This window comes from Vombatus ursinus, unplaced genomic scaffold, assembly GCF_900497805.2.
Source record: "Vombatus ursinus unplaced genomic scaffold, bare-nosed wombat genome assembly UNPS02000749.1, whole genome shotgun sequence".
NCBI classification, from domain to species: Eukaryota; Metazoa; Chordata; class Mammalia; order Diprotodontia; family Vombatidae; genus Vombatus; species Vombatus ursinus.
The window spans coordinates 3757878-3784244 of record NW_020940527.1 but is presented as its reverse complement, the minus strand read 5'-3'; the positions used below and the strand labels follow the sequence as shown (position 1 = coordinate 3784244).

At 40.7% G+C, this 26367-nt stretch overlaps 1 protein-coding gene across 1 annotated transcript in view; it reads right to left on the bottom strand.

The window, feature by feature from the left end:
- Positions 1 to 26367, bottom strand: part of MCU (mitochondrial calcium uniporter) — a 168948-nt gene that overhangs the window by 20710 nt on the left and 121871 nt on the right. The window contains exons 2-3 of the mRNA XM_027859067.1: positions 9014 to 9083; positions 2227 to 2397 (exon numbers count right to left, since the gene is read on the bottom strand). Of these exons, the coding sequence (XP_027714868.1) occupies positions 2227 to 2397; positions 9014 to 9083 (241 nt within the window). The remainder of the gene's footprint in view (positions 1 to 2226; positions 2398 to 9013; positions 9084 to 26367) is intronic.

The following is a 26367-nucleotide window of genomic DNA, read 5'->3' as shown; positions in this document are numbered from 1 at the left end:
ACCCCTTCAATTTCCAGTTCTTTGCCACTACAAAAATATTTTTGTGCCACGTGGGTCCTTTCCCTCTTTCTTTTGATGCTCTCTCGTAATCCTCCTCCTACCTGTTTGATAGCTCCTTCTTAGTCTCCTTTACTGGTTCTTTATCCAGATCATACCCATTAACTCTGGAGTGTCCATCTTTTGGGAACTCTGTTCTTCTCTTTCTATACTATCTCAATTGGTAAGCTTATCATCTCCCATGGGTTAAAGTATCACCTCTATGCAGATGATTCTCACATCTACTTATCTAGCCATAACCTCTCTTCTGACTTCCAGTCTCACATCACCAACTACCTATTCAATATTCTGACCTGGATGCTTCATAAACATCTCAAATTCAACATGTTCAGAAGAGAACTCATCACTTTCCCCTCAAACTCTAGTGTCTTCTGAATTTCCTTCACTCAACCTCACAAACTAGGTGTCGCTCCTCCCTCTCCCTCACCCCACATATTTCATTAAAATTGTGGGTTTTTTTCTCACGACATTATACTCAGTTACAGTCTTGCCGAGTAAGTTATTCTTGGTTATAAGCATTTAAAATACATATATTTTTCGCATTCTGGAATACTGTTTTCTTCTTTATAGTAGTAGATTCCAGTTTTGTTTTGTTTTTTTTATAATACTGACTATGGCTCCTTGGTATCTGAACTCTTTCTTTCAGGCTGCTTGTATTATTTTTAATTTGACCTGGAAACTCCAAGGTTTTGGCTATGACTTTTCTGGGAGTGATTATTTTGTGTTTCTTTCTGGAGGTGGCTGGTGAGTTCTTCCTATTTTCATTTTGCCCCCTCATTTTAATAGGTCTGAGTAGTTTTTATTTATTTTTTTCTTGAAATCTGATAGGCTTTTTTTTTTTAAATAGTCAAGATTTTCAGCTACTTTTAAGATTATTAGATCATTTCTTATTGACCTGTTTTCCAAGTCAATTGTTTTTCATAGGTAGATATTTTGCATTTTCTGATATTATTTCAGTCTTTCCATTTTGTTCTAGTATTTCTCTAGTTTCATGGAATCATTGATCTGTCTGGGTCCAATCTGATTTTCAAGGAGTTTGTTATCTGAGTAAGGTTTTGCACATTCTGCACTAAGCTATTTGTGTTCCTTCTGATTCTTTAAGCTTTATAATGCTTTCACTTAATTTACATGATCATTTTAAAACTCTTTCTTCCTTTATTCCAGAAATTCCAGTATAGCTTGTGGCAAATCTGACATTTTCTTTGACACTTTGCTTATAGATGGTGTGGAGTTACTCTCATCTTCTGGGTTTGTGTCTCGTCCCATGCTCTATGACCTTTCGTATTGTCAGTGTTTTCTCATGTTTACTCATTTTTCCAGCCTTACTTACTGAATTGATACTTTTTGTTGAGGCCAGGCTCTGTGCACTTCTGGAAGGAACATAGGGTCTCCTTTGATCCAGATCTGTATTATCTGTTAATGAGCACTGTATTTTTCAAGGCCCTTGGGAACTTTTCCAGCTAGTGCACAGAACAGGCTGATCCAGGGAATGCTTTGATTACTGCCCAATCTAGCCCTGGTTTGGGGCCAGAATGACTGAACTAACTGCAGGCTACAAGAGGCCTTCGCTAACTCTTGGTCTGGGCTCTTCTGCCAGGACTTTGTTCCTAGTACCCACAGGTTTTCTCTTTGCACAAATGCGGGCAGCTCAATGGACTTACTTTGCTTCTCCCTGAATTTCTTGCTGATATCTTGGTCCATTCCCCCCCGCCCCTTTTTTTTTCCATCCTTACTGGAGTAAGCTGTGAGAGAGCTGGGATGGTTCTTGCTCCAACATCTTGAAGAGTCTTTAACATATATGCTTTTCAAGCTAGCATCTTTTTTCCCCGGGTCGAACCTTTACCACAAAGACCCAGTGTCTAAAAAGTAAAACCCTAAGATTTCATCCTTCCAAAGTGGAAGGCTCAATAATTATCACTGAAATAATTTACTCTGTACCTAAATCTTACATTAAAAGGTCTCAAGCAATGAGAATGTGATTGCCCATCCTTGGCAGGGCATAGTCTTTTATTTGCCATTTCTAAGCATATGTGAACCGCAGTGAAAAAAGGGAGCAGTCACATTCTGAGAAGTCCCTGTGAATTCAGAAGGCACCAGAGATCACTTTCCACACGTTGGCTTCCTCGAGGTTTACAAGTGAGAGCTCATAGTTATCGAAGGGGACTATACCTGGTGAATAGATTGCTACTCGGTCAATTCCTCTATCTTCTTCCTGCAACTGTCGTAGAAAGACACCAACCGAATCTGAAATAGGTTTGAGCGTGAACTGACAGCGCTCACGCCGGGACGGGAGCCTCACAGATATCACCGGTAACCCGTTTTGGTAAACCACCGTCACGTCTGATGGGGAGAAAATGTAAACAAACAACAAAAAGGGATGTAAGATCACTCAAATTCATGATACAGCTAACACTGCCCTTTCCCACTCCTTCATATTACAAAGTACCTATTATCACACAAGCACGTGTATTATTTTAATGAATACCTCCTTTTATCTTAAACTGCAGATTATTCTCACAACATGGCAACGTAAGATCAAACAGACACAAGTGATTTTGAAGGAAGTAAGGAAACATGTACAAAGGATAAGGGTATCCCTGTGGAAATCCCTTGTATCTGTAGGTGGGTATTCATGCTCTCTTTCAGACCCCTGGATTTAACTAAGCAGAGTATTAGGGGCTGCTGGATCAGACAAGACTTCTGTATTTACTTTCAACGTAAGGGAGGCATGTGTGATTATACTTTTGCTGTTGAGAATCCCTAGGGATGCCACCCTTCTGAGGCCGACTGCCAGCTGAGAATTTAGTCATTCAACAATTATTGCCTGAATGTTGTTATAAGCAAGACGCCCACACTCTCTCATGAGCTCCTATCCTGTATCACCAACTTCTTGGGCATTTCCAACTGGATATCCTTTATGCATCTCAAACTCAACATATCCAAAATGGAACTTATCTTTCCCCTAAAAGTCACCCTTCTTCTATACTTGACTCTTTTTGTTGAGGGTACCACCATCCTGTAATCACCCAAGTTTAGACTCTCAGCATTATCTTTGATACCTCACTCCTCATATCTAGCCACTTGCCAAGTCTTGTCAATTCTGCCTCCATAACACCTCTCACATCACCACCACCCCACTTCAGTCCCTCATCATCTCTCCCCTGGATGATTTCAGCCATCATAACTGGCCTCCCTGCCTTGAATCTATCCCCTCTCCAATCTGTATTCCACAGAGCTGCCAATGTGATATTCCTGAAGCAAAGGTCTCACCACATCACTCCCTTGATCACGAAGATCCAATGGCTCCTGATTGCCTTTAGGATCAAATTCAAACATCCTTGTTTGGCATTTCAAACCCTCCCCAACCTTCCTTTCCCGACTAACTACACATTACTCCCTTTCTGGTGGTCTGTGGTCTGGCCAAACTAGTTTATTTGCTGTCTTCTACATATGAACATCTATCTTCAATTCCATGTCTTTTATAGGATACACTACCATTGAGCCAAATTCTCAGGCTTCCTTATTCTCCCTAAATTTGATTCTAATGTAATCCCTTTCCTAATTTGCAACCAGTCACACAAAAATTCTTTGGGTTTATGAATTATTGAAATAGTTTCTAGTTGAAGCTAAGTCAAAATATGGATATAAAAGCATGTAGGATGACAAGAGCCAGATGCCAGTGTACACAAAAAAGATACTGATTTTAAGGAAAATTATATCAACCAAGTTGTTTGGTTGGGTTCCTTTTTCTTTACCATTTGGTTTTAACACTTCAAGAATCTGAGATTTCATCAATGAAAATACTCTCTCCACAAATGTGGATTGCATCACATAGATTTTCATGAGTTGCTGTTGCTGAAAAAAAATTGATCAGTCTGTAGCCAACTGAGTGATGAGTCTATCCTAAATTATCTAGGCTGGTCCTTGGACAACAGATACACAATTTTTTAAAACAAAATCTGTGTCACGTACAGGAGTGTTCTTCATAATGGGACACAGAAACTCTTAGGCAAGGAAGAACACAAAATAATCCCGGGTTTAGGAATGAATGTCAACAAACAACTCTACTTTTCAGTACTCTCATAGTCCAAAACTAAGTTCATCATCTTCCTCTATGTAAGTTCTTTCTCGTACTTTCTTATTTTTGTAGTGGCCCAACATTCTTTTACTCACCACACTCAAAACCTATAGTTTCTATCTACATAATTTCTCTGACAATATATCCTCCCTTTTCCATTTCCAGTGGCAACATCCTAGTTCAGGATCTTGACATACCTCATCTGGAATACTCTACTAAATGCCTCTTAAATTATCTAAACATTTCTAGTTCCTACCCACACAACCCCAACAATGTTGCTAGATTTATCTTCATAAAGCATGACTATTCCACTATCTGAAAACCTTCAATGCTTCTCCATTGCCCTGGTTTTAGTCCAAATCCATCTGTATGGTTTCTAGGCCCTCCAAAAGTATGGCACTTCTACTTCTGCCTTGTAAGATCATGGATTTAAAGTTGAAAGAAACTTTATTCCCTCTAATTTTTACAAATGCAAAAATGACACAGAGAGGTATGGTAACTTGTCCAACGTCACAAAGGCAGTCAAAAGCAGAGCCAGTATATAAACTCAGGCCCGCTAACTTTTAGTTATTTCAAACCATTGCATGGTCAATATTTTTTTCTTCCCTCTCATTCCCTAAACCTGTCAACATTCCTTTTTTTGCATATCTAGTTGTTTCAGAACCAAAAATGGCATTAAGATATCATTTTAATTTTTTTACATTTCAATGAAGAAAAGAACTTTTTTTGTAATCAGACTTCATACAATAGCCTTCTTTACATCTTAAATGTGTAGGTAAATAAAATGGGATATAAACAGTTCACTAAATGGTTATATGGCTAATAAAACACTGCAGTCTCCTCTCCTTTGAGTTTAAAAAGTCTCACTATGAAGACACGTGCTGCTGAAAGCTGTTGAGACTCATGAAACTGTGCTGACTGGGTCTGCTATGAATTTACATTGCATCATTTCAACTGGGCCCCCTCTGCTAAGCAACCTTTTTACACCTCCCAAACTCACTATCCTACTCACCACAGCGGATCTTCCAAACCTTTTCATCTCTCCTTAAACCTCCCATAGTTCCCCCTCCCCTCATCCTCTCAGCTGAGTAACCTTGCCTCATAGCTCACTGAAAAAAATGGAGGCTGTTTGCGAAGAGTTCTTTCTTCCCTTCCTCCTCCTCCTCCTCATGCCTTTTGCCCCTATCTCCTCCTTTACTCCTATCTCACATGAAGAGGTGCAGGGTCATCTCTAGTCTTCCTGATCTCTATCTTGCCACTGGATCCAGATGGCTCTGGAGGAGAAAGCGAGGCTAGTGACTTTGCACAGCCCTCCCTCACTTAAGTCCAATTTATTTGCAAGTCATGGCATCACCTCCCTGATGTCATGGTGCCCTTTGACAGCAAAGGACAAGCAACAACAGCAACTTGAAGAGGTGGTCTTTCTCTGTGCCAAAGCTAACCCCTCTACATGTGTAAGTGATCCCATCTTATCCCTATTGCCAGCAAACATGCCTGTGTCTCCCTATCCTCAAAACCCCTCCCTTCATCCATCTAACCTTGCTAGCTATTGTCTCCTATCTCTCCTCCATTCTGAGGCTAAATTCCTTGAAAAGGCCATGGACAAGTGGTGCTTCCACTGCCTTTCCTCCATCATTGTTTCTTCTTAACTCTCTGCAGGCTGGTTTCTGGGCTCATCATTTAACTGAAACTGCTCTCTCCAAAGTTATTAACTTCTTAATTGTCAAACCAAATGGCCTTTCAATCCTCATCCTTGGCACGCTTTGACAGTGCCAATCACCCTCTTCTCCATGATGCTCTCTTCTCTCCTGGCTCTCCTCCTGCCTGACTACTCCTTTGTTGGATCTTCATCCAGGTCACTCCTGCTAACCATGTGTATCTCCCAAGGCTTTGTCTTGGGTCTTCTCGTCTCCCTTTATGCTGTTTCACTTGGTGATCTCATCAGTTCCTAGAGACTGAATTATCATCTCTGCCCTAGCCTTTCTCCTGACCTCTGTTCTTGCCTCTTCTATTGCCAAACAAAGATCCTGAAATGGATGTCCCATACAACATGTGTTTAACTCATTATTTCATTAACTAATTATCTTTCCCCTGCAAATCCTGCCCTCTTCTGAACTGTCAAGGATACCACCATCTCCTCAATGGCTCGAGCTTGAGCTTGCGACCTCCTGTTATGTCATCTTTGACTCCTCCCTCTCACCTCCCACATCCAATCATTTGTCAATTCTTGTCCCTTCTCTATGCCCCATTCTCTCCTTCTGCACTCTTACCACCCTGGTCCCTCATCACTTCACGCCTGGATGCTGCAATGGTCTGCTTGTCAGTCTGCCAGTCTCAGTCCATCCCCGCTCAGCTGTCAGGGTAATCTTGCTAAAGCGCAGATCTGGTCATATTAAATAAACTCCATAACTCCCTAAGACCTTGAAGCCCTTCTAGCTTGGCCCCTTCCTGCCTTTCCAGTTTTCGTACACCTTGCCATAACCCACACACTCTGCAATCCAGTGACTGGCCTCTGGTGTTCCTCACACAAGACAACCCACCTCCCTATTTCAGGCATTTTCCCTGGCTGCCCACCCACCAGCAAGTCTCTCCCTCCTCATCTCTGCCTGCCGACTTCTTTCAAGTCTCAGTTAAAGTCCCACCTCCTAAAAGAAGCCTTTCCTAGTCGTCCCCCTTAATGCCAGCACCTTTCTTCTGTTTACTTTCTCCAGTTTAGCCTTTCTGTATTCGTTTGTACATCACTGTTTGCGCATTGTCTCTGCCATTAAACGGTGAACTCCCAGAGCTAAGTGAACCTGCTTTTGCCCCTCTGTATCCCCAGCCCAGTGACTGGCACATAGTCAGCACTTAACAAGTGCTTCTTGACTGACAGAGATAAACATGCATAACCCTAAGCATTAAGCTATGCTATAGCTCTGCCATATGTAATGATGTAAATGTCACATAACCCTTCCATAAACTTAAGTAATCAAGAGAACTTTGCTGAAGGCTGAATCTCATTACAAAATCAAATACACTAACTTTCCTAGTTGGCATGGATCACACATGGCAATAACAACAACTGTGATAACCTAAAAGAGTTAACACTTACACAGTGATTTTAAAGTCTATGAAGGATGTTCACATGTAGCATCTCATCTGATCCTCACAACATCTCTGAAGGAGGTGCTATAATTGTGTGTTTTTCTCCTTTGTCCAATTTGATTCTAAGCACCTCATGGGCAGGGGCTGAAATACCACTCATCTTTGTATCCCCAAAATGCACCCTGCATTTACTAACGAATCTATACATTTACTGGGTTGAATTTAGGCTATTTTTATTTGGCAAGGTAGCATGTCATCACATGTATCAGGTGATTAAAGGTTTACAAAGTCCAAGCATACATTATCTCATTTGAATCTCAAGGACTCCGTAAGATGGGTCTTATTGCCCTCATTTTTTGGATGAGGAAACTGAGGCACAAAAGCGGTTGAATGACCTGTCGGGTTCACACAACTCTCAAGTGTTTGAAGTCTAAAATCTCCCCGACTCCAAGCATCCTCTCGTTTTCTCACTGGCTTGGACACAGTCAGTTTAAGATGTGGGATTTTCAGTAAGAGCACTCCAAGTAATGGTGTACCTTTAATGATTTTACCTTTTCTTTGTTATTCTCAACTTTAACCTATCCATCCCTTCTTGTGCCATGTAAAGCTTGTCCGAGTTCCCCCACTGATCCTTCAGCAGATAACAAACAGTATAGATCATTTATCATCTTCCTTTGCCCCCTCCCTCTATGGTCTTTCAGAAAGGGCCCCTTATCCTTTATTAGCTGCAAAATAAACCTCCCTTTAGCTCTTCTACAATGCAGTGACTGCCTGAATGGCAGCTGTGTCCATGAAGGTAGAAAAAGAAACCCACTTTGGTTTCCATGTCCCCTCTCTTGCCTTTCAAACTCTGTCTAGGTATACCAGAGCCATATGAATAAATACCAGTGGGCTCTCTACAGAAGACCATCACTTCCAGATCTGGTGGCTGAAGTTCCTTCTGACTGTCCCTCCTGCCCTCCCAATTTATAAGAACTTCTTGTATACTTACTACACACACGGGCTGATGCTATAAGATTAAAGCGACAGTTCTCATCTCCATCTCAGAATCCAAAAAATGTATTCATCCCTAACCCACCCAACTGCATTGTAAACATGTGCTGTTGGTACACAGATGGAAGGCTCAGCACAAATTCGTCCTTACTCTTTGGAAATATAACTCAAACCACCATTTCCTAAGGAAAACTACTTCAGCCTTCAGGTGAGGCTTCACATATGTCCTGCTATCTCTAGAGACAATCAACGGTACATGCTTACTAAGTAGCACTGATTAATTCCCCAAACATCTGCTCATTCTCTCCCCACCCCCAAAAGCATTAGATGGAGAAAAATGTCACAAAAGAATAGCATAAACAAGAAAATGTTGCGGTTTCTATTAGGGCTGTAGGCCAACAAAAGACAAGAACATGGCGATTCTGTGACCTACCATGTAATCACGTCCTACAGTCGTTCCTCTCCCACCAGGGGAAAAAAAACCAAAAGGAAACTTGGAACAGAACAGACTAGGGCTGTTTCCTACCCCCTCCATGAAGATTTCATTAATATGCCACTTTCTTTTTTGATTTCTACTCTCTGTCTTTTAAAACTTTAAACACTCGATCAGTTTTTGGCAACGAGTGTAGTGGGTCCCGCACACACCAAGGCCAACGTGCTAGCTTTCTCTCTCCATCCTGACCACCGCTGCCCTGGGTGCTGAGGCCTTTCTGCAAACCTACGAGGCTGACAGCGCAGCAAACTGCATGGGAGGAGACAGACAAGCCAGGAATGACATGGGATGGCTGTGCCAAGACTTACCATCAGAGGGCACTACCGTACTGCAATGAACGACTCGCAGGTGCTGCCAGGAAGAGAGCCTCTGGTGCACCTGGAAAATCCAAAGAGAAGAGACTTCTTATTAGGACATCCAGCATCAAGGTGATTTCCTAACTTCTGCTGCTGTCCAGCCTGAGCAAAAGGCATTCCTCCTCCTCTATGTTGTTTAGCTCTTAGACCTACCCAAGTGGAGCAGTGGATAGAGGGCCAGACCTAGCATCAGAAAGACCCAAGTTCAAATCTGGCCTTAGACACTTACTAGCTGTGTGACCCTGAGCAAGTCACTTAACCCCTGTTTGCCTCAGTGTCTTCATCTATAAAATGGGGATAATAATCGCCCCTACCTCCCAGGGATGTTGAGATAATTGTAAAGTGCTTAGCACAGTGCCTGGCACATAGTAGGTGCTATATAAATGTTGGCTATCATCATCATCACCTGTGTCCTCTTTATCCTGTTATTGACCTCAGCATCCAGTGGGAATTTAGCAGCGCTGTATCTCTTTTTTGGCTTTAGCCAGCCACATTCAGTCCTTGGGTTCCCTCCCACCCACCACCTTCTGTGCCTCCAAGGGACATTCTGCACACAGAAAGAGAAGCATGCTCATTGAGGAGGAAGGACTCAGTACTGATTAAATAAAGCGAGGGACTTTGAGGTTCAGGATCTCACAGTGGGAGAATACTGGGGAACAAGAAGTGGTTTGCAAACATCCTCACTGGAGATCACCTCACCACAACCCTGTGTGTGTGGGGGAGGGGCGAGGTGCCATCTTTATCCCCACTTAGAGGTAAGGAACTTGAGGCTCAGTGGTCAAGCCATTGGCACGAGGTCAGACCTTTGCCGGAGGCAAGATTCTAACTCAGCTACCTTCCGCCACTTGTGACAAGCCCAGCACCACCCCCTCTCCCCCACTGCTATTAGACAGCATTATAACTGCTGTCCTCTTGTTTTTTTCCCCAACCCCAATGAATTATTTTTTGTCTTCTGTAAATGTGCCACATTTTCCAACTTGTTCATTTTCTTTTACGCTTTTTCCCTTACTATTTTTCACTGCCTCAATATCACTGATGAACTCAAGGACATCATTTTGTATTCCAATTTTTCCTAAGTAATAAGTATTGACTTGCTACTCTTCTTCCGAAATATTCTGATAAACAAGGGAGCCGTTATCATTTCCACAAGCAGCTGAGAAGAGGTACCGGGGGCAAATGTTCTCTGTATAGACGTCTAATGCCTACTTTATATTTTTGGCATTTATAATCGTACTGTCCAATGACCTTCATCTTCACTTTGTATGGAGCCGGTAATGAATTTTACTGGACTTTTTTTCTTCATAACCAACGAAGCAACCTATTGTTGTTACTCTAAGTTTTCATCTTGACTAGAAAGAGTTGGAAGATTCTACTACATCTAAAGCAGTTTGATACTGCCTCGAACACATATTATTTTAAAAAACTACATTTTACTCTCTTTTGGTGGTGGGGGAAAGGGCCAAGACCTCTGATTTCATCTGTATTGAGAACTCTTAGTATGGAAACTCCATGCATAATGCAGATAATTTTGATAGACACAGAACTCTCAATTTCCCCAATTCTCCAATTGGATTAGATCCCAAACTGCCACCCTGGGCATAGAAAAACCAAGAGATTACATGGTTTCCTAGTATAAAATAGGCAAACCACAGCCTAAGAACCCAGAGGGAATTCATCAAATATATGGTAACTCAAGAAAACTGGTCTCCTTGATTTGGAAATGTTACATCTTATTCCAGGGATCTTATTTTCCATCTTTCTTCAGGTCTGAAAGTGAACTTCCGCCCCTGGTTTCCACCCTTGGTTTCTGGTAGACATATAGTGGTGAATAGCTTGGGCAGTGGGTGGTTGCTATTAATATTTTTCTCAGTGTTTCCTTTGTTCTGGTTGCCAATAAAACATAGGTAATAGAAAAAAAAACCTTCAAAATATGAGGGAACAAATTCTGTATCTGAAAAGAAACTACAAATCAGTTGCTGACATTCTAATACCCTGATGATTTAGTTTTTTCCTAGCACTGAAATGTAAAGAATATTCACCAATTTTTCTATAAACTTTAAAGGTTAAGGTGGTAGGGGGAAAGGAGAAAAATTAAGTAGAAAGATGATTCATATAAATGGCAACTTCTATGTAAACGCTAGCTACTATTATATTATTGTTATTATTATTATTCCACCAACATTCCATCTTTTGACTGTTACAAGCTTTTATTTACGGGCATGCCTAATGAATGGGCTTTCTCCTCACTTGTGGCCAAGAAAGTGATATGACTTTTAAAGGCCAGAATGTGTTGGGTCGACAACTACTGATAAAGTCACAGGGAAGTCTTACTTCTTGCTTTTATTAATAGAAGTGGATAACTTTGTATTGAGGTTGAAGATGCAAACAGAACTTCTGTTTTCATGTCAACTAAGCATCAGCTATGTACCAGGCATTATGCTCAGCTAGCTGCCTGGCTTCTCGCTAGTACCAAAAGAAGAAATATTAGAAGAAAAGGAAATTTTCTTCTGTCATCTAACCCATCTTTCTACTTTGGGTGACTTCCTTTCTTTCTCTGTAAAATGAAAGGGTGATGATCTTTAGGAACTTTCCAATTCTGAATCCTATGATCGCTTCCATGATCAGCCATGAAAAAATGGAGAGGGCAACCCTGCTCTCCTTACTAATCCTCACAATTTTAACCGTCATGCTCTCTTCCTCATCCTGTTTGGCTATGGCAAGAAGGCTAATGCTCACAGTTTTCAAGAACCTAGGGTCACCTTCAATAATATCCATTTCTAGTGCGTTACAATGGTGTGGGGGGGTGGCCTTGTCAACCAGGAGCCTCTCTGGAGTGCAGATTTTACAAGGCCTGCTGATGGAATGCACTGGTCATTGGAGGTCCTCTCTGGCTAAATTAAGAAAAGAATTTTTTTTTTTTTTGGCCATAGCAATTCATCAAGACCATCTAAGGCACAGAGGAGACAAATGGGATTATGGATCCTTAATGTTTTGGAGTATTATCTGGGAAACTATGTGCACCAGTGGTGGATATTTACAACATCTACCAGTTTTTTCTTTAGGAAAGAAACGAGTCTGGGGGGGAAAAGCCCCACCAAAAACCGACTCTTTACTTTCCCATGTGTTCTGCTAGTGCTGCCAAGTCACAGAAAAAAAGCTGATGGTCTTGACAGGAAGTTACGTTTCCATGTATTTGAAACAAGTTATTGTACTTATTTAAAAATAAATATTGTACTTGTTAAAAAAAATAAACATTTGCTACATTTCTAAGGAGTTTCCTTCTCTGCTATGAAAACAAATCACAGAGTCTGGAGAGCAATGTTAAGCACCAGCTGACTATTCGTGATAGGTAAAAACAGGCAAAAGCAACAAAACGGGGAGTTAACAGTAAAAATACTTTGGACTTGCATAAACTTGTCATAGCACCCACCTCACACATCTTATTAACTTGGGCCAGTGCGAACATTTTAACAAAGCCTATTTCCTCTCTCCCTGGACATTCTCATTTAATTATTTAATTCCAAAAATTGGGTCCATCCCCAAACTGCTCTAGGGCACAATGATAGAAAATTGGTACGTTGCTTATGACAGATACAACAGAACAACAATAGTTAATGGTTTGGGTGAGTATTTATGCTCCTCTCATAGGGAAATGTGACAGATTTATATATAATTGATCCTATAAATTATAATTTTATATGTATATGTATGAATATATGTGTGTGTGTACACACACAACACAGAGAAAAACAACAGATATAACCGACCCAGAAAATTTCCCTACCAGGATAAACAATTCATTTTGCACAGTGTTTTATACTTTTCTAATAGCCCTGTGTGAGGTAGGCAGAAAATCCACCCACTACTTTGCAGATGAAATTCAGCGAATTATAGGCAAGGCTATAAGCAGAATCAGAACTCCCATCTCTTCAAGTCTAGCCCTCTTTCCACCGGATCCCACTGCTCTTAAAGCAAACACAGTTTGATTGTGTTGAACTCAGTAACAGCTGACATTCCTTTCTGTCTAAGAAGAGGAAAACATGCGGCAGTCACATTTGGTACAGATGGGGGTGACAGTTTCTTTTCCTAACAAGAAGAAGAGTTGCACTACCATCACCTCCCTCTTCATCAGCCATCACTTAAGTTTGACTTTTCATTTCCATATGGTACAAAATCTACACACTTCAGGGAAGTCTGAAAGCAAAGCAGACACATCCCAATGCCCCTCCCCCACAAATAAGTCAATCATTTTAATAAACCAGGTAATCCAAATAAGCATAGTTAAGGACCGAGGAAAAGGACATGGAAGGTCATTTTTACTCTGTGATGTTTAATAACTTAGCTGGTTCTGGTAATCAGATTTCTTTTAAGCAAATTATTTTAATCCGTGTTAAACCTTTCAAACCCAAACAGGATTGTTCTATCCTACTGTTACTGATTAAATCTTGTTCCTTGTGGCTTTTTACCACTGACAGGGTGAGATCTTTACCCACTGAACAACACGAGTAGAATCAGAGATTTCAGAGGCTAAGGGGACAAATCCTTTATCCTACCCACATATATGGAAATGGAGTGTTTAAGGGACAAATTGGACCCACTGTCATACAATGAGATAGTTGGAGAGCTGGGAGTAAAACCCAGGCCTTTTGATGTCCAGCTAGTATACTTCCAATGAAGTTCACAGTAGGGTTGGGGAGAATTTATACCAAAATTTCATTTTAATCAGATGAATTTTCCAGAAGAAATATTCTGTAACCTTTCAATAGTTTCTTACCTGTAATTCACCAGTTAAAATCTAAAGTTAACTAGACCTTTTACTAAAGTCTATAAGGAAGATGGGATCACATAGGAAACACTTAGCCCTAAATTTCAAGCAGACTCTAGAAATGGAGTGCTTTCTTCCTGCCATGATGCATTGCCCTGTGATTTTCAGCAAAACCGATTATTATCCTTTTCAGAGTACGTGTGTCTGCTGTGATCTTAGCATCTCTTGACAGAGCAATGATTGCAATGAAGGTGAAAAGGTACAAAGTGAGAGGATATTTGTAAAAGAAAATCATTTTCAACTAAGAGAGGGGTTAAAACTGAGATCCAGGGACCAAGGTATAACGTCCCAGCTTCAGCACCAACTGCTTGTTTACAGACTTGCCAGCTGAGGGGGTGCTGCTGCTACTGCTGGTGGCCATTTGCATCCCTCTGTCTCAAAATGGGGAGCTAATAATTAAACAGATTATGCAGAATAACTATTTACTAAAAAGAACTGTGAGAGTACCAAAAAAAAAGGACAATGCTACATTCTAAAAGACAGATAAATAATATGGGTCAACTTGAAAGCAAAAGCAGAATTCTACTTGATCTTCTGCCAGTATAATGTCTAATGACTCCTTGGCTTGTCCCTACCCTGGCAAAGTCTGCAGCTGATGACCCAATACTCCCCTCATCATTTGCCCTCCAACCCCTGCAACACAAACAAACAGGAATAACTATAAAACCGGTTTGCTTCCAGCTGCTGAGCTGAGTTGTTGCTGCTTGCTGGATCCTAAAATGTGAAGGTATTGCTGAGAAGACTCAGAAACCTAGAGAAGAGCTTGGAGGTATTTCAGAGCTCAGCGGGCCCAAGTCTCTCCTTCTAAAGATGTGGAACCTGAGGCTCTGGGGGCAGCACAGCAAGCTGGGAGGAGAAAGTAGGCCCCCTAAATTCTCATGCAGGGTTCACTTTACCACACCATGCTTCCCTGATGCCTCTGAAGTAGCCTACCACAGTGCCTGCAGAATTACGCCAAGAAGCAAATCTCTCCCTTCAAGGATGCTTCCAACATCCACTGTTAGACAATTTAACTCTCACAGAGGCAATTGGCTATAAAGAAATAGCGAAAGCTAGAAATGATTTTTCTATCAGATGGTTAGCAGAAGGAGACTTCTTACATTATCTAGAAACTTAAAATATCCTCTGGCTGCCATCTATGACAAAGTGAGTTAAGTGAATAATTTTCACTTACGGGAAACCAAAACTTGAGTCTTTATCAAATAGTGCAAAGAGAAAGGATAAATTATGCTTAACATCAACAGAAATTACTCTTCATCCTGTAAGAGGAAGGAAAAGTGGGACCATGATTAGCTCCAGTGAAATATGAACAGGGAACAAACAGTTGCTCTGGCAGTAAAGATTCTAGTGAAGTTATTACTCTTGATTTTTTAAAAAAGGAATAAAAGAAAAAAAAAGTTCACCCACTCATTGAGGTGAAGGCTCTCCATGAATGCTAGCAACCCACCAGCAGCAAAGGAATAGTGTTCTCACATATTAAGCTCCTACTATGTGCCAGACACTGTGCTAAGCCTTGGAGATACAAATAAGAAAGAGCTCCTGCCCTCAAGGAGTTTACAATCTAAATGGGGAAGATAACATGCAAAAAGAAGCTGAAAGGGTGAGTGGCAAGATACCCTTCAGAGTGGCGGGGTGGAGTACAGATAGTAGGAAATTAAGAGTTGCTAATCTGGGAGCCCTCTTTAAATGGAGGCTTTGGGAGAAGTTCTTTGCTCTATCCTCCAATCAGACGGGCAGAGCGTATTGATGAGGCAGGAATACTAAAGCTGATACAGTCTCACAGAATGTTGAAGTTTCTTAGTGATGAGGTTTCCTGGGAGCATGATCACTGTGGAGACCCCGGAGTGATAGATGAGCAAACTGAAGCTCAGAATGCTTCAGTGATTTGCATAAAAGCTACTTAAGTGGCCGGCTTGAACCCAGGTCTTTGGATACCAGCATTCTTTCCACTGTAAAGCAATCCTTCAAAGGATGAGACTAAGCCAAGTAGATTCTATCTTGCAGACAAAGCTGGGCTCCTTCACATGTTATGGCTACAAGTCAATGAAAGATACCTACTTCAAGGGAGGTTATTTCTCATTATCTGTTGTCAGTATAGGCCACAGAGCTGTCAAATACAGCCTGGGCACACAATCATCTTGGGTCTTTAGGACTCAAGTAAAAGAAACAAATATTTATTTTCCCTCTTCACTACAGAATAAGCCACTTTTCCTTAGATTGACAACACTTCTCCACTGTTATTTCTTCAAATTTCTTTATTAGTGATTAGGAGATTTACATTCATAACTGTAACAGGTACATTGTTCCAGATGTACAATACAACAAACCTTTATCAAATGCCTACTGTATACAGAGCACCATGCTATGCATTATGGGAGAAAGAAAATTCAGATAATCCTGTCTTCAAAGAACTTACAGTCTAGTAAGGAAATAAGACACCAAAAAAAAAAAAATAGCTAAATATGCTAAATATAAGTGCATAGAGTTTATAAAATAAATTTCTACATGAAATCTAAATGGAAAGGCCATTGCTTCATGGGAGGGGGATGGGATGTGAGCAGAAACAGGATGGATTAAGGGATTGCTTCCCACAGGTGGTAGCTTACTTTGCTGACGGAAGGCCAGCTCTGGAGTCAGAAAAACCTGAGTTCAAGTCTAGCCTTGGGCAAGTCATTGAACCATTCAATGCTCCAGATAACTCCTAGTTACAAAGCCACGATGAATATGAGAGCTGACATTCCTGCAGTCACTAAGATTTTCTAACAACTTTGTTTATTTTCTCTCAGTGATTAATACCAGCCTGGTTATCCCTGGTTTTAGATGAAGGAACCAAGGCTCAGAGGGCATAAAGGCTTTGCTTATGATCTAAATTCTGGGTCTCTTAATATTCTGTGGATATCAGAGCAACAGGAGGGCTTTCTAACAGCTGACCACTCACTACATGAAGAGCCAACAACTTTTCCAGCCACCTGTGACCTTGATAATGGCTTCATTACCATTTTTATTTATTAAATAAATTATTATTAAATAGCTCACTTTTACAAAGTGCTTTAAGCACCTTAGAAAGCACTTTATATACATTATGCCATTTGATCCTCTTAACAACTTAGTGATGTTGGTGCTATTATCAAGTCAAGAAGCATTTTATTAAGTGCCTAATATGTGGAAGGCACTGTGCTAATCAATAGGGATACAAAGAAGGCACTCACAGTCCAAACTGGGGGGGGGGAGGAGGAGAAGACAACATGAAAACACTGTGTACAAACAAAATAGATAAAGAATAAAATTTGGAGATAATCTCATTAGAAAGGCATAGTGTTAAGGAAAGGCTTCTTGCAGAAGGGTTTTGAACACCAAGCAGAAGATTTTGTATTTGATCCTAGAAGTGATAGGGAATCACCCGAGTTTATTGGGGCAGAAACACTATTGGGGAAACACCATTGGATTTGTGTTTTAGGAAAATCACTTTAGTGGCTGAATGGAGGATGGACTGGAGTGGGGATAGACCTGAGGGAGACAGACCCACCAGCAACTAGTCCAATAGTTCAGAGCCTGAGATAATGACCAGCACCAGAATAGTGGCAGTGTCAGAGGAACGATGGGGTATAAAAAGAGGGATGGTGGTAGAAATGACAGGATCTGGCAAATGATCAGATATTGGGGGGAGGAGGAAATCAAGGATGGCACCTCGGTTGTTGGCCTGAGTGACTGGGATGGTCATTTAATGCCTACGGGAATAGGGAAACTAGAAAGAAGGGGGGATTAGGGAGAAAGATAAGGGCTCTATTTTGGACATGTTGAGTTTAAGATGTCTAGCGGACATCCAGTTTGAGATGTCCCATAGGAATCTGGAATTGTGAGACTAAAGTTCAGCGGACAGGTTAGGGCTGGAATCACCTGCATAGAGATGATAATTGAATTGTGGGAGCTGAAGAGATTGCCAAGTATGATAATTTAGAGAGAGGGAAGCGGAACGGATATCAATGGTTAGTAAATGTGATCTTGATAAAAAATCCAGGAAAGAAGACTGGGACAGGTCAGACAGGTAAAAGGAGAACAGAAGAGATTAGTGTCATGAAAACCTGCAGAGTAAAGAGTATCAAGGAGAAGAGGGTCATCAGCAGTGTCAACGGCTTCAAAGAGGATGACGATTTGGATAGAGTTGGAGTTTATTAAAGAAACGTAAATAGGCCTTAAAGAAGTTAAGAGACTTGCCTAGGATCATGCAGCTAAGTGTCTGAATCAGAATGTGAGCTCAGGTCCTGACTCTAAGTCCAGCATTCCTATATCACAAGATGCTGCCTTTCATTAAGCACCTCAGATGTGGAAGTCATTATTCATGATAAGCCCCAGCTCACCTCCATCTACCATTATGCCCTTTCCCACTGTCCTTTGAGTCACATGGAATTGTGATTATCCTGAAGTTGTAGTATTCCACATTTGATGACCACATAACAGGGAGAATACTGGTGTTAAAAATACTGGAGTTTGGTGGCAGGGAATTGCTTAGAATCTATGAAAATGCTATGTTATTTCTAAATGTGGACCAATTTCCTCTCTTGTTCCTCTTCGATTCTGGCCCCAATTTATTCACCCACATTTAGCGCTTATCAAGGTACATACGTATACTGATTCATAAAATCTAGGCAATATGCATTCTTTGCTCACTTCTTTATTCCTGTATTTATTACTAAATCTCTTTTTAGGGACCACGGATCTCACTGAGAAGTAGTTAGATTTTAAGGGATGTTCTGAGGTCAGATGCAATCTGTGCAGTCATTCACAAACAGGAACCATCTGCAGAACCTCATCATTAAAAGCAGATCCCTTTTCTATCGATGCTTGGCATAGTACATCTGATAAGACAGTGGTGAACACCTTGGATGAGCATCTGTCCCTCTATTTGAAACCCTGCTTGATAATGATAATCAGAGGACCAATGAATAAAGTTCTCTCTTTTGAACTTATCAAGGAATCTTAGGTGACCTAAACACATGAATGGGAGACCCTTTGTTGGAAACAGCCTTTAAAGCTGTGTAATTTTAAAAAAAATGGAGTCTTGTAGGATGATGAGGAAAATTCTCTGCAAAAATTAGTTTCCTTCTCACATTTTAATCCAAGATATCTTTAATAAATTCGTAGGCCATCTTCATAAAAATCAGAGGAGAAAAGAATTTCCTGCCCCTTAAGTCACCAGTAAAAGTTCTAACTGTACAGGTTATTACTAAAGTTATTATTTATTACCAAAAATAATAATTTTACTACTGCCAATTCCTTCTCATATATTTGTAATGTGGTTGGTTACCTTTTGTGGGAAGAGTTTACAGAGATTACCTCGTAGATCTGGTTGTGGTACAGTGAGAAGGACAAAAACCAGCGTGAGCAACTCGAAAAGGGACGCTCGGATGAAGCGTGTGCCAGAACCTCCATTTGTCTCGAGGTCTGTTCAGGCAGCAGGCTGAGGGCTGCCAAGAGAGCCGCTGCCCCGGGATGGGATGCTGGGCTGGGAGGATGCACTAAGAATACACTTGTATAATTTACAAGTTAGAATGGAGATTGCTGATACCATTTGGCTTCCCGCTCTGCATTTCTAGGATGCTTTGATTCAGTGGAAGGGATCTTAGGCTTTAGAGGTAGAACTCCAGTTTAACCCTTTCGTTTGACAGAGGACTTGTGAAGGGAGTACAGTCTGTGAAAAAGCCTGGAGGGAGAGGCCTGGGGTTCAAATCCTGGCCCTGCCACTTCCTATGGGGGAGGGGAGCACAACCTTCCTGAATTCAGCTACAAAATGAGGGGTTTAGACCAGCTCTCAATCAATGATTAGAATAAAATAAATTTAAAAAAAAAAACTTCTGTCCAAAGGATGAATAACATATATTCTATCTCTGACGAGTGGTCAGGTCATCCAGTCTCCAGACGAAGAGCTCCAGAGATGAGGAATTCATCGTTTCCTAAGAGATACCAAAACATTTTTGGATGGCTCTAATTGTCAGGGGTTTTTCCACCTACTGAACTGAAACCTTTTTCTACTAATTGGTTGTCATTCTGCCTTCTGGGGCACTGAAGTATGTTTCTTCACTCCTCCACTCAAACCTGCCTCATCTTTGCTGACCTATATGCCAAGAACAACCGCTCACTTTCCAACGTCAAAATCTCCTTCTGACACCCTTGTCCCCTGCAGGCCTTTTCAATGCTTCTTGATCCAAATCCGACCTAATGCAGAAGTCAGCATCATGCATGATGGTTGGGTAAGAACCACTCCCTTTCTTCACTGTAAGAACCACTCCACATCTATTGAACTTGTAAAGGAATTAAAAAAAAAATACAAGCGAAAACAAAAAATATATTCTAAAATGTAATCATAAATCAAATATATGTTATATACATTAATATATATACATATTGTTGATTTAACATATCCATTTCTGGACAGTAGGCTCTATGCCTGTATCATAATGATTATATAATTAGATACTATGACAGAGGCAAAGGTAGATTGCATGACACAAGATAATTTCCCCTTTCTGATAAATCTCCGTGACATCTGCAATCTTAACCAGACTTGACTGGAATGAATTGATACTGGTTTAATAACTTAGGGTACCTAGGGAAGGTATCATTTTTCTATCAGTTTGTTTTAAAGGTCTTTTAAAAAGAATAAAGTTAATTTACTAATTTAATAGTACAATTTACTCAGTGCATAAAGTTTGATTAATTTTAGTGTTTTTGTTGGACCTTTGCAAAGGGGCATGTTTTCCACAGAAGCAGAATATGAAATGTTTTTAGGTAGTGACCCCCTGCTCACCAAAGTGTTGGTTCTAGTTAATCTGGTTAATCTTGCTGTGACAATTTTTGTCAGTAAAATGGAGCCCAACTAGGCCAGTGTTTAAGTGAGAAATCTCTGAAGAACATAAGGGGACGGACATCAGTGGTGAGCCTCAGACTTTGGTTATATTGCTTACAGAACTTTGTTTGGATTTGGCGTCTTCAAAGAGAAACATATGAAAAGCAGTCGGTATAGTGGAGAGGGCAGTGGACCGGAAATCAAGAAGCCTGGGTTCCAGTTCTAGCTGTTAATTCTCAATCTGACCCTCAATTTCCTATTCTGTAAAATGAGGAGGCTGGGGTAAGTAAGAATAGTAAAAACTGCCACTTACATAGGCTTTCAAATTAACAAAGCATTTCACATACATGTGATAGACACCAACAACAGGTACAGCGCCTCCTCAGTCTCCTTCATTGCTTCATTATCTGTTTCAGCCTACCCTCACCACCAAGTGTGGGTATTCTCCAAGGTTCTCCTCTTCTCTTCTTCTTTTTCTACACTGTTTTTCCTGGTAACCTCATCAACTCCCTTGGGTTTAACTAGGATTTCTTTATCAATGACTAACTGGATAAATGTATCGAGCCCCCTGTTCCCTCTTCTGAGTTTAAAGCCTTCATTACCAATTGCCTTTTGGACATTTTGAACTGGATGTCCCAGAGACATCTTAAACTCACCATGTCTGAACTCAAGCTTTCCCCACAGGCCTCTCTGCTCCCAAACTTCCCCATTTCTGTCCAAGGTACCATCGTCCTTTTAGGCTCCCTCCCAAGTTCATAACCTCAGCCTTGCCCTGGAATCTGCTTTCTCCCTCACTCAGCCTATCCAGCTGGTGAGAGACCATCACGTTGTTTATCTTTGCATCATCTCTCACTGCTGGCCCCTTCTTTCCAACACACATCAGCTGTCTTAGTTCAGGCCCACATTAGCTCTCATGTGGATGACTACAACAGTCTCCCAACTGGCCTCTTTACCTCAAGTTTCTCACCAGTTCAGTCCAGCCTACACAATGCTGCCCGATTAATTTTCCCTAAATGCAAATGTGACTCCCTACTCAATCAACTCCAGTGCGTTCCCTGTTGGCCCTAGCACACGATATACACTCCTCTATTTAGCTTGTAGAGAGCTAAACCACCTGGCTAAAACTTATGTTTGTAGAATCACTGAACATTACTCTCCCTTCTGCACTTATCCAGCAAAACTGGCTGCCCCCTGTTCCTCACCCAATGACCCTATCTCCTATCTCCATGCCTCTGCAGTGGCCACCCAAAGTACCTGGAATGCACTCTCCCCTTTCTCCAGCCTCAAAGAGCCCTTCTTTTCTTTTAAGAAGCAATTCAAGAGGGGCAGCTAGGTGGCGCAGTGGATAGAGCATGGCTCTGGAGTCAGGAGGACCTGAGTTCAAATGTGGCCTCAGACACATAACACTAGCTGTGTGACCCTGGGCAAGTCACTTAACTCCATTGCCTAGCCAAAAAAAAAAAAAAAAAAGAAGCAATTCAAGAACTATTAAAGTCATGAAGTCTTTCCTAACCTCTCCTCCCAACTACTAGTGACCTCCCTCCCAAACAATCTTATATTTAAAGACTTTGTATATCTTTGTATTTATTGTCTTTATAACTTGTCTCCCTCATTAGACTGTCAGCTTAATTCTTTGTACTTGTATCCCCAGTACTGGACCACAGAAAGTGATTCACAAATACTCCATCGATTCTAATTCCAAATTCCAAGCTCTGTCTACCAATCCATGCTGCCAGTTAGATGGCTCTCAAGCTCCAAATTCTATAATCCTTTCTGTACAGTCCACAGAAAGACAGGCTTATTGCTGTGGCTCTGTGTGCAGAAAATCTTTGCAACTCAAACTCTGCACCACCACCACCCCACCAAAATCAATGTTAGCCAGGCAATTTTGCTCATGGAGAGCCATCTTGTTTTTGATTGCAGACTGCCAAGTTGATTAGTTCCTTCTTGCTTATCATCAGTCTCAGCTAAACTGTATCATCTAAGGGTGTGTTCTAGTATGTTCTTAAAGTACCCAGCCTGCTTCAAGCTCCCTAACTGTAGTTTGCTAAATGGTACCTAGTTGGTACCATTGGAAATGAGCGGGAATGCTACGCTAGGATTCTGGCTCTGATCCAAGATGACATTGGTGGTGGGTCTGTTCAATATGGAACCTATGAGTAAGATTGATGAAATTACCCCAAGAGTCAGATATGTTTCCAAGTCTCATAGACACACAGAAGGTCCCGAGAATCATAGGATTTTAAGACTAGCCCACACTCCAAAAAGAATCCACTCTACAATGAACCTGAAGAGTGGTCATCCTGCCTTCCCTGTAGATCCCCAATGCAGGGGAGATTGCCATCTCTTGAGGCAGCCCATTTCATTCTGGATAACCTTAATCCAAAGCTTTTCCTTCCACCATGATGAAATATGACCGGGCAGCTTCCACACATTGCTTCACACCCTGCCATGTGGGACCAAACATACCAACTCTAATCCCTCTTCCACAGTTGTTGCTTAGTCATTTTTTCAGTGGTGTCCAACTCTTTGTGACCCCATTTGGGGTTTTCTTTTAAAATAATGTTATATTAAAAAAAAACAGGAATAAGAGAATTTAAATAACCAATTTCAAAATAGGACATGGAACAAGGTATAAAGGAACTCCCAAAGGAGGGGCGATCCCCCCAGGACTTAAAAGTAAACTCTATCAAACATTGAAAGAACAATTCCCACATTACATAAATTGCTTACAAAAATAGGAAAAGGGATGTTACCAAATTCCTTCTAAGATTGAAATATAGTGCTGATACCTAACCCAAGAAGAGATAAAACAAAAGAAAACTTAGAGACCGAGATCCCTAATAAATATCCACATAAAACATTGAATAAAATGTTAGCAAAGAAGGCAGAGCAACATATTAAAATGATTATTCACTACTACCAGAGTGGATTTATATCAGGAATACATACTTGGTTAGATATTAGGAAAATCGTCAACAAAAATAGAACATATTAATAATCAACTTATAATAAGTCACATGATTATATCAGTAGATGCATAAAAGGCTTTTTACAAAAACACCCACTTCTCTCAAAAGCATTAAAACTCACAGGAATGGGGTAGCTAGGTGGCAGAGTGGATAGAGCACCAACTCTGGAGTCAGGAGCACCTGAGTTTATATCCGGCCTCAGATATATAACACCCTCTAACTGTGTGATTCTGAGGAAGTCACTTAACCCCAATTGCCTCACCAAAACAAAACAAAAAAAACCTCATAGGAATAAACAGACCTTTCCTTAACATGATAAAATGTATCTGCCTAAAACGAAGAGCTAGCATTATTTGTAAAGGAAGAACACTAGAGACCTTTTGAATTAGATCAGGAATAATGAAATGCAGAGTCACCACTAGTCTTTGATCCAATCTAGAAATACTAGCTAGAGCAATAAGACATGAAAGAGGGAATGAGCATAGGTAATGGGGAAACAAAATTATCACCTTTTGCAGATTGTATAACTCAGAGAACTCTAGAGAGTCCACTACAAATTAACTGAAGTGACTAATAATTCCAGCAAAGGAAGAAAATATAAAAGAAACCCACACAAATCATCAAACTTTCTGTATATTACCAATAAAACTCCACAGGTAGAGAGATAGATAAATTGCATTCAAACTAACCACAGAATAATAAAAGTTGGGAGTCTATTTATCAAGACACTCACAATAATTATACAAGTACAAAACATTCTTTTTAGAAATACAGACAGGCCTAAGAAATTGGAGAGAGATTAATTTCTCAGGGTTAGGCCATACCAACATAATAAAAATGATAATTCTACCTAAATTAATTTACTTAGTGCTATAACAAACTACCAGAAAGTTACTCTGTGGAGCTAGAAAAAATAATAAAAAGATTCATCTGGAGGGACAAATAATCAAAAACCTCGAGGGAAATAATGAAAAATGTGTGAAGGAAGCAAAACCAGTCTTCACATGGTACTTACAAAGCATCAAAATTTAACAATTTATCAAATTATCAATCTAACAGAAAACTGTCAAAACTATAGGGTATAGGTAAACAAATAGAAAAGGTGATCAACCAATAATAACCAATAACATTTATTCACCTACTGTGTGCCAGGCACCGTGCTAAGCCCTGGAGATAAAAAGAGGCAAGAGATAGTCCCTGCCCTCAAGGAGCTTACAATCTAATGAGGGAGACAAATACTTTCATATACAAATATAAAAGAAGCATTGTATTGTCTTTTCGTAAATCGTCCCTCTCCCTGGAGACACAGCACTACAATCTAGTATCTGTCTTCAGATCAGAACAGATACAGTATAATTCCCAAATATGAGCAACACAGTTCTGTCAGGACTGGAGTCAGAAAGACCCAGGCTTGAATTCAGCCCCTGCCATTTATTACCTTTAACTCATAACTTCTCGGATAACTTCAGATAACTCTTCTCAGACTCAGTTTCCCCAACTATCAAATGGGGGTGATAATATAATGATCATAATATAATAATCTACCTCATAGAGTTGTTGGGGCATGAATGAGATTGATAGATGTAAAAGTGCACTGTGAACTTTAAAGTTGTATATACACATTAGTTATTACTTCTGAGAAAAACAATTATGATAATGGCTAACGTTTATACAGTGCTTACTGTGTGCCACACACTGTGCTACGCACTTTATAATTCTTGTCTCAGATGATCCTCACAACAACCCTGTTAGGTAGGGGCTATTATTACCCCCATTTTACAGATGAGGAAACTGAGGCTGAGAGTAGTTAAGTGACTTGCTCAGGATCACACACAACTAGGAAATGTCTGAGGCTGGATCTGAACTCAGGTCTTCCTGTCTCCAGACTCAGCACTCTACCCACTGTACCTTGTGCACATGAAGTTTTTTTAGTTGTTTACCAGAATTGTCTCATATTTTTTTTTCATGAGAAAAAAGATTAAAAGGCAAAGTGAAAATCAGCTAAGACATTGATTTCAACAGTCAAGAAGCTTCCTTCAGGAATGCAGATGCTTTGTCAATCACACTATGCTGAATCCCCCAGAGGGATACGGCGCATGTCATGCCCAACTTCACAAGCGCCCCATTTCACTGTTCCAGGCAGCCACTAATGGCTGTTCTTTACTTCAGCAGAGCTGGAAGGATGAAAGTGGGAAGAAAAAAGCGGTATGAGAGAGAACTCCCCTAACCAGAAGGGCCCAGGCCTTCCTGCCACAAGGACAGAACAAAGAGAAAATTGTCAAGATGCTAAGGAATTCCAGATGCTCAGATGTCAGCGAAGAAGGTCACAGCAGAATACTCTTAAATTCTTAAATTCAGTTTCAGGTATAGGAGAGAAGACAATAAATCCAGAGCCAGAGGAGTGAGACCTGTGTGAAAATGGTGCACTGGTCATCCCAGTATGGCTCTGTGAGACTATTGCCAAATTAACCAAGATGCAGGGGCTGTCCTCGATCTGTTCAATGGGTAATTTGGGCTTGGAGCATCAATGCACAGAGGCATGGGCTCTGTAGACAGTAACTATGAGAACAAGGATTGTGAATCTCCTTTGTGACTTGTGGACACTTTTGGCAGGCTGGCTGGTGAAGCCTATTATTATGGCAGCTTGTTGACTACATTCACAGGT